Raw genomic sequence first — 12,245 nt, 5'->3', positions numbered from 1 at the left:
GGTATACGATGATAATGATATTTTAGATCACGACAAGGCTAATCTCGACGGTTTTAATATGGTAGGGGGGACGACATCAAGGTTAATAAGGGTGATATGGTTTTGTTAATTAATCGAAGTAAGAGTATTGGTGAGGATATTAAGAATGTCGAGGGTTTAATGTGCATGTTTTGGGATAACAAAGAAGTTATTTGTGCAAGTGAAAGTGGATGATAATAGTTTTCGTATGATTGAGGGTTTTTATTTTCACGATGATAAATAAATTGACGATGACGATGACGATGATAAATTTAGTTGTATGCAGTTTCCGTGCGCACAACATTGGAACAAGTCTTATGAATCGATGGAGCTATAACTCCCGTTGATATCGTTGGGCCAAGGATCCGGACCAACGTATATCCTACTGGTAGCGGACTAGGCAAGAGTGGTTATCAGACACTCTTTGAGCTACTAGCGTAACTAGCCCTAATGATTATTACTCACACCCACTCTCTCTTGCTTGCTCTCTCTGTCTCTCTCATGGCCAAATTTGGTCTTAGAAGACAATTAATATAACATTCTCTCTCTCTCTCTCTCTCTCTCAATAGAAAATGTCACATAACAATACGCATAAAGAAGCATAAGAGAAAAGAACACACAACTTCTTATCATGAAAGAGTGTTTAGCACACATACAAGAGCACAGTGATCAGGGTCAGGTTAATTAGGCATCGACCCTAATCGGTCAATGTATATGTATATATTATATATGTACATATCATTTATTCTCATAAAGCCACTTGGATATGTATGTACATATAAGTCATTCTTATATCAATATGTCTATATGTATGTATGTACATATAAATTTGATAATGAAGTCATTCTTCATTAGTGGAGGGGGCCAAGGGCCAAGAATATAAATAACTAGAAATATGAAATGCATTACATACTGATACTACAGACAGACAGAGAGGGACAGAGAGATTCAAAAGCTTTAACGGTTCATTTTTTGTATCTTCTTCATTTTTCTGCAGGAACAGACACAGAGCGAGCAGCAGCCCATAGCCATCAGAAGCACCGAAGGAAGCTTCAGAGTTACAAGCAATCTAGGAAAAACAAGAAAAGGTAAAGGAAAAGAGAAAACACAGAAGAAAAGCTTCAGATCCATCAATCTATCCCTCTGTGACAGTTCCCTTTTCAGGCTTTCCATATATCCCCCCCCCCCTCTCTCTCTTCCAGAATTTTGTCATTCTGTATACAATTGAGAGGAATTTCTATGGATCCTGAAGACCGCCACCAACACCACCTCCATCAACACCCTCCTGCACTTCCTTTGCATATCGATGACTCTATAGGTGCCATGGTTTTCTCGATGATCGGCCAGCCTTCTGTTGAAGATCAGCTTCGTTATCATCTCTCGCTTTCTCAAAATTCCTGTCGCTTCCTTCAAACACAGCTCAGAGATTTGCAGACCCAGCATCAATTGCTCGGATGCAGAATGGATGCAGCTAAGGTCGGTCTCAATATCTGTCTCTCACTCTCACTCTCACTCTCCATCTACTGTTGTCTTTTTTGTATAGCTTTAAGCTCTATTTCCACTTTGATGTTTTTTGTTGCAACTTTCCAGTTTCAATAATTTGGTGTCTAGGAAATGCTCCATTTAGCAAGAAGATGGAAAATTGGTGAATGCATATAGTCTTTCAGCTTTTACTATTTGGAATTTGTGGTTGGATACCATTATTCACTAGCAGATAACATCATTCATGCCATGAATATAAGATTTCATGTCACTTAAGGCTGAATTTGGCAGCTAGACACCATATCTTGTGACATGATTTTTTGTCAAAGAACATAATTTCTGGCATGAATATTCAGCTTAATCTAGAAATTTGTATTCAGATAATATCATTTCTGGCATAGTATGAACCATACGTGCATTCGCATTCAAGTATGGTAAACACCATTGAAGTATGGTAAATACCATAATTTTGTATTCGTTATTTATCATAAATTAAAACTTTTTGTAAGGTAAAAAAGTTAGGAAAAAAAATAAAAAACGTCAAAAAAAACATAAGTATGTTTTCATAACGTACGCACTCATTTGCAAACGTATGAAACGAATGCTTGAGCAGAAGAATGCAAATATTATGTTCTATGATTTCTGGCATGAATAACAACAGGCTTCACGTGGCTAAATCTTGAAATCTGTGATATGGTGAAAGTGTTTGTGAGCTGAATATCAGGCTTATTAATGGTGCTTATTGAAATTTGTTGTTTGTTAGCATCATTTCTAATCAGATAGCATCACTGGTGGCCTGGATTGTGGCCAGATAAGCCCGTTTAAGAATCACTTGTGAATGAGTTGCTGTCATATAACATCATTTGTGGATTGGTCTTGAAGGTTATGGCCAATTGTAGTATAAATGTCGGACTTTGAATGGAAAAGTATAACATCATTTTTGGAATGAATACCACCAAGATTAAAAAGTTAGCCTGGAAATTCTTGGTCTTTCAACAAATGGCATGGCCCATGGGTTTCTAGGGCACACATATCTTTGCTGGCATGCATCTAATGCTTAGTTGAATATCAGTATTATTAGGTCTTTGTGATATATTTGTGGTTCGAAAACACCATTTTTTGCATGCATGTCAGAATTTCATGAATATCAATCTTACTATAACTTTGTGTTAAAATTTTCTGTCAGATAATGCCACATGTGGCATTAATGACACACTTTGCTATAGCTTAGTCTCGACAACTGTGGTCACATAAACATCATATCATCTGTTGCATGAAGTTTATGGTCATATAACATCATAGATATCATACTTGCTGTAGCTGGTTCTTGAACTTTATGGTCATATAACATCATTTGTGGCATTTTTTTCAGACCTTGCAATAGGTTGGTCTTTGAATTGTGGTGACAGAACATCGTTTCTGGTTGCAAACATTGTGACATAAATATCAGCTTTATGATAGACTGGTCTTCAAATTTGTGGTAAGATAACATCATTTATGCATGGTAGCTTGCATATCAGAGAATATGATAATGTCACTTTTGACATGTATCCAGATTACTTTTGATTGGTTTGTTATCTGTGGCCATGTGAGGTCATTATGAATAGGAGATTTACCATATCTTGGTCATGAAATCTGTGGTCTGATAATAGATTTGATTTGTGGTCTACTATAGATTGTGCTTAAAATTTGCAGTCAGATAATAGATTAATTTGTAGAATAAAGCTTATTTTGGCTATTGCTTTTGCAGACAGAAGCATCATTGAATGCATCAGCCCTGAAGAAGAAAATTGAAGACTACACTGCACTCAGCAGTGCCTATGAGAAGCTACTGAAAGAATGTGAACTGTTTCGGACAGACCGAGAGGTATTTGCAGAGGCTGCTGAAGATGCTGAGGAGAGAAGAGATGAAGCAGAGAAGAGGGCTGTGCAAGCAGAGGTTTGGGCTGCAGAGGCAGAGCTTCGAGCTGCAAAGGCAGAGCAGAAGGAGAGAGCAGGGACCAACTTCATTGTCGCTCTTCTCAAATCTTCATCTAAGGATAAACTTCAAGTAACTATTCTATTTGGTGTCTAATTCTTGTGTTGTCTTCATTCTCAGGTTCCTTTTTTCTGCTGGAAATTTTGACTCTTGTGTCTTGGATCTCTTTAGTATATTATTGTGGAATGTTTCTCCATTGGATTCTTTTCTTAGTTCTTTTTTTCGGTGCCTAGGTTTGATGTGCTAAGATTTCTCCTTTTGCATAGATTCTTGCCTCATCGGAGGTGAAAGCACGATGGGGAGTTGCCACATCCTTGGAAAACACTAAGACTGGGTACGTAGGCCATAGTCCTTGTACAGTGTGTTGATATGCTCTCCCACTATCACTGAAAATGATGTTGTCATTGTTCTTTTTTGTAGCTCCTTAATTCATAGAAGTCGAGAAAAGAAAGAGCACCCCGCTGTAGAAGTTGATCAGTTTTGTAGTTTTCCTGATTCACCTAAAAAACTGAATCTGGCAGTTATCAGAAAGCAAGTATGAAGCTTAACTTTTCTTGTACATTATTCTGTTGGAAACTAAAACCTGGATAAAGAAACAATTAATATATTTGCACCCTAGATATGATGTAAATAAAATATGCATGATCATTTTAACATGAATGAAGGCTGTAGAATAAGTTTTATGATTTCAACGAGGAAGTGGATACTGAGATGTTCATAGCTCTCTGTTCCTATGGAAGTCACTAAACTGAACATTTGAGAGGTTATTCTTCTGTTACATTCTCTTTTATTACTGGATTTCTCTGCCTCGTACAGCAAGATCCAAGTCGGGAAGGATACATTTATGTGTAATATCCACACCCTAAATATAATGTGCATGTTATTCAAGACCGTGTTTGGACTACTGGATTCTGTAGGATATACACTTTTTTTATTTCAGTAATAAGTTGATATCGAGACTTGCATAGATCTTCTATTTAGAACATCGAATAGGGTAGTCTTACAACATGAATAGGATATATTTACGTTTAGTCCTTTGTTTACAGTCCTATAGCAAGACCAGGAGTTGGAAATGATGCATTTATCAAATCATGTACATGGTTGTATGCAAGGGTTATGGGGATTGATGCTCCTTCTGCCCACTGGATCTCTTAACCATGCTTTTATGGTGCAGGCAGGTTCTATTGATGCTGTTCAAAGTCCAGTTTCCATACACCATAAAGACTATAGAGGCACAAAGAGAATCCATTTTGACGCTTCCAAACCCCAAGGGGAATTTAGGAATGTAGTTAGGCAGAGAACTGGTAAAAGTGCATTAGACAGAAGCAAACTGAGAACTTCAACAAGCAAAGTAAGCATTTGAAAGACACTATTTTTGTGTGCAGTGAATGTGTGTGTATTCTGTATCCTTTCATGATGTTTTGGGGGTGAATGATGTGTTTTCAGGTCAACAGGCTACAGACCTTGACCTCCGAGGAGAAAGAGAATTTTGGTGATCTTGATGCAGAGGCAAGAGCCAAGATAGAGTAAGTGCCACACCTTGGTTCTCTCCTTCATTATTAGTGTTGTCTGGTTGGTCGATAGTAGTTCCTTAATGAGAATATGTATTGTTAATGTTGTTATGGTCAGTCATACTTGTTCTTTATAAGAATATGTAATGTTGTCATGGGGAGTAGTAGAACTTCCCTATGAGACTATGTATTGTTAGTGTTGTCATGGTGAATCATAGTAGCTCCTTATGTCTTTTGTTGTCATGGTTGTCATAATAGTTCCTTATGGTAGTTCGTATCCTTATGTTTATGTACAGAGAGGCATCTCATTCCGATAATGAAACAATGCGATATTTGGTTGATTTGCTGGTGATTTTGAAGAAGAATCTTGTCAAGGCTGAAGCCGAGGTATATAGAAAGAAACATGGCATGTTTTGTGTAGCAGGGTTTTATTCATTTCTCTCTCTATGTACATATATTGGTGTGTGAATTGGATGCATAATGTGGTGCTCTGCAGGGTGATCTTATATATCGAAAGTATTGTGAGATACAAAAATTGCTAATGGATTCCCTTGCCACATTTGGCATTTTGCCTGAGGTATCGGAGGGGAAGATATTGTTGTCTCCTTCAGGTGTGATACTTGAAGAACATGTCAATCGAGTCGAAGGCACATGATGAAGAAAACATCAAGAAAATTGTATTTTATGCAACAAAGAGTCAAGGAGCAAGATGTTCAACGGTGTGAGTTGAAGCAATTTGATGAAAGCTCGAGCATTATGCAATGTGCAAAGAAAAACAAACCCAATAAGCCCTAATGGGCTTGATATTAATATCACTTTACAGCCATGGATGCAAATCATAGGACTAGGAAAGGCGAAAAGAATTAGATTATAGATGAAAGATATACATATATAGCTGTAGGAATATTTTTGTGCTGGAATTCACTCATTTGAATTGTGTTCCATGTTTGGCCATCGATCTTTAGCACTCACCACCCAATATCCGCATATCTTATATGGTTCACTCACACAACATACATTGTCAAGTTGGGTGACAATTGTTCCATTTTTCACAAGCTTATATGAGAAATTAATATATTTCATGTAGTATTTGATGTGTGCAAGAGCTCGTGCTATGAAATTTCATGTAATCATGGATTGAAAGGTTTTGTTGTCTAGATAAAAATTATGTGGATAATTATTTCAATCAATGGCTTCTTCTTGTACTTGTAATGAAGATTCCATATTAAATCTATATAGAAATATAACATATGAAACAACCAATGTGGGACCCAAAATAGTCTTCTAATAGAGCCTTCAATGGTAGAATGGAGTCTATGGCCACCTATGGTTGATGTTCTTTTCTTAATGCCACTCCTATGCTTATGTACCTAAGGTGGATAGTGTGTACTAAGCAAGAGAATTTGTACGAGATTTGTACATGTGATCATTATGATGGGAAGTAGTGTGAAATGCTCATGACAACTTCATAGTTGCAATATAGGATGTTCCTTGTCATTGATCTCTTTGTTGAGGCAATAGAAAGAGGGACATGTGTATGTTTACAAACAAGTTAGTTTATTATCATACTAGGAATATGACCTATGGCACCGAACCTGAATGTTGTCATCAAGTGTGTGGACCTAATAAGTGATGTTGATGTCCAATTTGTTTACAACAAATGTTGTAGTTGACATTGCACATTGCAAATGAGAGAGAAATGTGCTTAGGGATAGGTTGGGATTGGCAATACAAATTTGAATTCCATGATGGGGATTCACTAATGTATCGAAATCAAACTTGAACGAGATTAAAGGTTGAGCATTGCAATAAAGTGTCATATTGCTTGTAGTGCATAGTTGACGAGTCTCCTTGTTCGAGACCCAATGAAATCAAAGTGAATGTGAGTTATGTTGTATGGAAGCAACGAGTGTACGTTGTAAACAAGATTGTTGTTGTATGCATGTATGGTTCATTTGCCAATTTTGAGAAGAACGTGATTTAGTACTTTGTTGTGACATGTGAAATAATGTGTGAAGCAAGGGAATCTCTTGAAATTGGACAGTTGACAGGCTATGACTATAAAAATAAAAGTAAACTAAATCCACTAACAACAAATATATTCTCGTGTTTTTGGAGAAGCATAGTAAAAGAAGTTATTATCCCCAAATTCCACCTCTCCAACAAAATCTAGATTTGAGCAATTTAGTTTTGCTTGCCCTTTAATATTGAAAAGAACATTGTAAATTTTGTGAAGGGTGTAATTAATGGTTGTGAATTAGATATATGTGTACACATAATTCCAATGAACCTTTTAAGTAGTTGTTAAGTCTCACTAAAAGGTTGAGTGTTTGCCTATACTATATTCCTATTCACATTAACCAAGCAAAATACACTCTTGTGATATGATCATCCAAACCTCCACACAATTATGACACACGTTTGCCTTATAAGATTAATGTGAAAGGCCATGTTTCTTATGGTTTGGACTTTTAGGATGATTGGTAGGATATATCTACAACTTTACAGTGCATGTTTACCATCACTTTTAGCCATTCGTAAGTGCTTGTTGTTGCATAATAATTTATTTTATACCGTCTTAAAAATTGTGTAAAGGATCATGAACTTCGCATGTGCCTACCTATGCTTATCGCCTAGGTGAACACCTTTAGCTATTATTCATATTCTCTTACTGAATTCCTTACATTTTATCAATATTTCTATTTTTGAGTAAGTTGAAAGGCCAAAGCCCTCTAGGTTTTTGTTCCTTGATGAAATATGGGATTTTGTTTCTTCTTTTGAATATCCATGTCATGAATCATGATGTCTCCCAATATCCTTCATCTCTAAACGTGTGGTGCACTTTAGGTATGTATTTTGGATGCAAACTGGCACCCCTCAAAAATCAACAACTCAAACCAAACATTTGTTTGTAGTTATACAAATAGAAGAATATGTACAAAACATGCGTTTTCAAGCATTCATGGAACCTTCAAACTTGAATACAAAGGGTGAATGTTCAAGAGCTATATCTTTAAGTAGACTTTTCTTCTCCGAACCCAAGTTCCATCGTGGTTGTGGGCTAGGCACCATCCCTTAGATCACAATTGATCTCTTGTGGCATAAAAAAGGTATGTATCTCTCTCTATCTATTACAAGAAAGTGACATCATTACGAATCATTAATCAACAATGAATCTAAAAGGTAGGTCATATGATGTGAACTTTTGAAAGAACCATTAAAGAAGGTTGTTTTGTTTCGAATTATGCTCATTACATGCATGCTTGTGGAGATATAATAATACGTAGTTCAAAGTGTTGAAGAGCAATGTTTTGCTTTTTTAAGTAACGGAAAAATATGTCAAGTAAGTGACAAACACAGGGATGTATAGTGCCGATGTATGACTTTAATACTCATCGTATAGTTCATTTAATGTTTTCTATTATGCTTTCAAATAATGTATTGTATTTGAAAAGCACACGTGATGGAAATTCCAGTTTTATATATGGATCATTTTTGTTTTGTGACAAACATTTAATCATTACCCACATAATTTCATATGTTTAAACGAAGTTGCGCATCTAATATCACAAGTAAAAAAGTTGTGGATGTGATAGTTACGGAATTATTAAAAATGTATCTTGGTGAATCAATGCACACGACCTTTCATTTCCATTCTCAATCACTCTCAAAATGATCCTAGAAGGCAATTTGTTACAAACGTTATAAAGCATCAGAGACGGAGATGAAAATGGATGGGACATTTTTTGTGTACGTGTGTACAGTCGCCCAAATAGTTATATCAACCTCTTTGCATTTTGACATTTGTGTGTTTTGATGGAATTTTGTTATTAAAACATGATGGATATATTTACTTGTTTACGACACAAGACAATGAATGATCTTATTACTTTTTATGTCACAGTATAGAAACTTTTTATGCATGTTGGAACACGAATATGTTGTGATCCTATATTACAAAAACATGAAGTTTTGTAATCAAGCCTAGTGGAGCTTTATATTGGTTCAAACTCACGAGGTTACTTCCTAAAAAATGTTCACATAAGGAATAATTTAATCATAGGCAACATTGATTCATTCGTTAAATGATATGGGGTCATGAGCCAAGATACCTTAATCAATATGTCTTGCCAGAACATAAACATGATTGCCAGAACAATATATTAATATATGTTTAAAATCAGATTTGCCATGACATAAAAAGAATGCAAACAAATGTGCAACACTAAACCTTGGAAAAACGCAAACATTGTTACAACAAATCCCAACTTGCAACGTTTCAACAAATCGATAATATAGAAAATTGGTGAACATTGTCTTGAATAAGTAGGCATTACACATTTGTTCATCATGAAACAAGGCTCAAAACACGAGCAATAGACCAATCATTATTTTTTGACATAAAATAAATAGTCGATGGGCAAATGAAATGTCGAATAGACTCCATAAAGGTCAAGATTTAAACCATTATATAATAACTTTATGTAAGGACAACCGTAAATAACTAAACCAAACCACACAAGCATGAATCCAACTTCCTTAGTAAGGTTATAACAAAGTAGTTTTAGTTCTAAATGATGACATTAATCATCAATTTTTTTCCTTTGAGATATTTGGAATGAATGTAGGGCTTAGGAAGATCCAAAAGCTTTGATTTCCCATTAAACTAGAAATGAAGCAACACTTAAAAAAATGTAGCTTATGAAGGTCATAAATTTCTTGCTATGCAATGCAAAATCAAAATAGAATGTCGATATTGCTTCATTTGCTAGAATTTTGAATACAAATGAATGGTCAACAAAGTAAATTTGTAGGCTTCATCCAACTTTTTACTCCCAAAGTCACATGTCAGCTTATAGGCTCACACCATTATACTTTGATCCCTTAAACCCCGTTAAGACTGGCCATGTCCTCACAACACACAAATAGGTTTTATATATGAGAGCATGTTATAAGGTGGATGACGTTATTTGCATGATGTCCATTGCCAACATTCTCAAACTATAGAAGAAGTTATATTTTTCTAGTAAAATTGACAAACAATCTTTAGGAAGGGGATATAAGGAGAATATCATGTCCACCTAACCTCCCAAGTATAAACCTTTTAGTATCTCAACCATGGTGAATGAATTATACACTTGTTGCTGCTAAAGTATGGCATCATGGATGCATGTTGTCCCCATGTATCACACAAAATAATGATAACACATCACCTTTGTTTCATAACTCGCATCCATTGCCAAACTATGGAATGCATATTGTCCCCATCCATTGCCAACATTTGTTCCACAACATTCTAAATTTGTCGAAGAAGTTATGTTTTTCTAGTAAAATTGACAAACAAACTTTAGGAAGGGGATATAAGGAGAATATAATGTCCACCTAACCTCCCAAGTATAAACCTTTTAGTATCTCAACCATGGTGAATGAATTATACACTTGTTGCTGCTAAAGTATGGCATCATGGATGCATGTTGTCCCCATGTATCACACAAAATAATGATAACACATCACCTTTGTTTCGTAACTTGCATCCTTCGCCAAACTATGTAATGCATATTGTCCCCATCATTTTGGACAATGTAATGATATTGTTTAACCTTTTCTCGCAATTTCCATATTTTTATTTCGCATTTACCACAATATGTTGTTCATCATAATGTCCATGCTGCCACCCTTCAAAAACTAATATATGTGTGGTCTCTTAATTATCAAGCTGTGAAAGACATTCAAAAACATATTTCTCTTATAATTCAAATTACAGTAGAAATGTCACCCTCGTCTTAGTGATATTGTCATATAAGGTTTCAAATTGAATCAATGGATTTTGCCAAGCTCGACATGAATCAAGTTGCAAACAATTTTTTTGATCAAATAAATGGGTTATGCCTTGCTTAGAGCATGTTATATCAGAAGCGATGCATAAACTTTCAGATAAATAAATTTTGAAATTTTGAAGCATAAAAATTCAATGATCTAATCAAATTTGGTTTAATCATATATAAATATTACTTATGGATCCCTTGTGCTATCTTTCATTAGATTATAGAAATTACTTGATGTAAAATCCATAAGTTATTTGGACAATGTGCATGGCTAATTAGACTTGTATGTAGATGTCATTTCTTAGAATGGAAATGAGCATCCAAAAGCATTTTCAATTTGTCAACATTCAAGTGAACCTTGTCAATGAGTTCTAATAAATGGAGATGCATGAAATTGATTGATTGAAGGTACCCAATATTGTGTAACATTGATTGATTGGGACAAAGAGAGCAAAAGAGTATGAGGAAATTGGCTTCCAACAATTGATCTCATCCTCCCAAGAAACCTATGCAAGGGATATGAGTACTATATTGACTAGTTGGGTAATCAACATTTCATTTTTTCCTTTTTTCGCAAAAACAAAACTCCCTCCATTAGTTAAAATTTTTACAGCTGAGAATGTTATATACAAATCCAATCTAAAGGAACTCTATAGTTTGATCTTATGTAGAGGCCCATTGACTCAAGAAATGGAGAGGACGATCATTGTTGGATGATGGCTAATCATTGTCTATCGGCTCCATTGGATCCACTCTTGATGCAATCATATTGGCCCTTTAGTGTGGCTACAACTTCACTCCATATCTCCTGCAATAACGCTGCTTTGTGCACCTTTTATTGGAGAAGACCCGCCTACAATGTTGTTTCCAAATAACCCATAGTGTTATTGGGTTGACAAATTCCAACACGACTAGAAACTTTGGCATTGATGGGAGTTGAGTGAATATTGTTGGTGGTGGAAAACGAGATCTCTTGTGCCTTTATCACCAATGTCATCCCCTCCTCCTGATGTTCGTATATGTTAATTGGGGCTTGCCGTGATAACCAACATACATTCCCCACTTGAATGTGTCTTGCACCTAGCATAATTGCAATAGTTGGCCAACCCCCTACCAGATTCAATGGGTATCTGGGCAGCCCCATAGAGCGTGTTGAATTGATTCTATTGCATTGGGGAATGCTACCCAATTAGGAGAGCTAAGGAACCCACACTGCCAAGCTCCAACTGTTAGTAACCTACGTTAATAACCATTGAAATGTGGTAATTCATCTAGCTTGTTCTTGTTTCCATAATTGATGGCAAAACATGGCAATAGTTGTATGGGGAACATCATATATTTGCAACAACCAACCGATTATCTGTTGGTTTGAGCAGCTAGGATGTGGCGACCCAATCTGGTTGTGAATTAGAGGAAGGGGATGAGTTTGCT

General features: G+C 35.8%; 1 protein-coding gene across 2 annotated transcripts; it reads left to right on the top strand.

Annotated features, from left to right (window-relative positions):
* Positions 1 to 1,213: 1,213 nt before the first annotated feature.
* Positions 1,214 to 6,080, top strand: LOC147860770 (uncharacterized). Of its 2 annotated transcripts, XM_087323199.1 has the most exons (8): positions 1,214 to 1,494; positions 3,251 to 3,550; positions 3,745 to 3,812; positions 3,899 to 4,013; positions 4,653 to 4,829; positions 4,925 to 5,004; positions 5,286 to 5,376; positions 5,486 to 6,080. In XM_087323199.1, exons 1-8 carry the CDS (start codon positions 1,258 to 1,260, stop codon positions 5,642 to 5,644), a joined length of 1,227 nt encoding a protein of 408 aa, XP_087179325.1. In that variant the 5' UTR covers positions 1,214 to 1,257; the 3' UTR covers positions 5,645 to 6,080. The 2 variants fall into 2 exon arrangements, with proteins under 2 accessions (XP_087179325.1, XP_087179326.1); XM_087323200.1 differs by lacking the exons at positions 3,745 to 3,812; positions 3,899 to 4,013.
* Positions 6,081 to 12,245: the final 6,165 nt, after the last annotated feature.

This window comes from Azolla caroliniana, unplaced genomic scaffold (assembly GCF_043228905.1).
Source record: "Azolla caroliniana isolate FFs.n. ecotype wild unplaced genomic scaffold, voAzoCaro1.0.p SCAF_8, whole genome shotgun sequence".
Classification (NCBI taxonomy): domain Eukaryota; kingdom Viridiplantae; phylum Streptophyta; class Polypodiopsida; order Salviniales; family Salviniaceae; genus Azolla; species Azolla caroliniana.
The sequence above is the reverse complement of the archived record's forward strand: the minus strand, read 5'-3'. Positions and strand labels throughout refer to the sequence as shown.

Coding starts and splice junctions, on each gene's coding strand:
- LOC147860770 (XM_087323199.1), top strand. CDS start 1,258: ATGGATCCTGAAGACCGCCACCAACACCACCTCCATCAACACCCTCCT. Junction 3,551..3,744: donor CATCTAAGGATAAACTTCAA/GTAACTATTCTA, acceptor CCTTTTGCATAG/ATTCTTGCCTCATCGGAGGT. Junction 4,014..4,652: donor TGGCAGTTATCAGAAAGCAA/GTATGAAGCTTA, acceptor TTTATGGTGCAG/GCAGGTTCTATTGATGCTGT.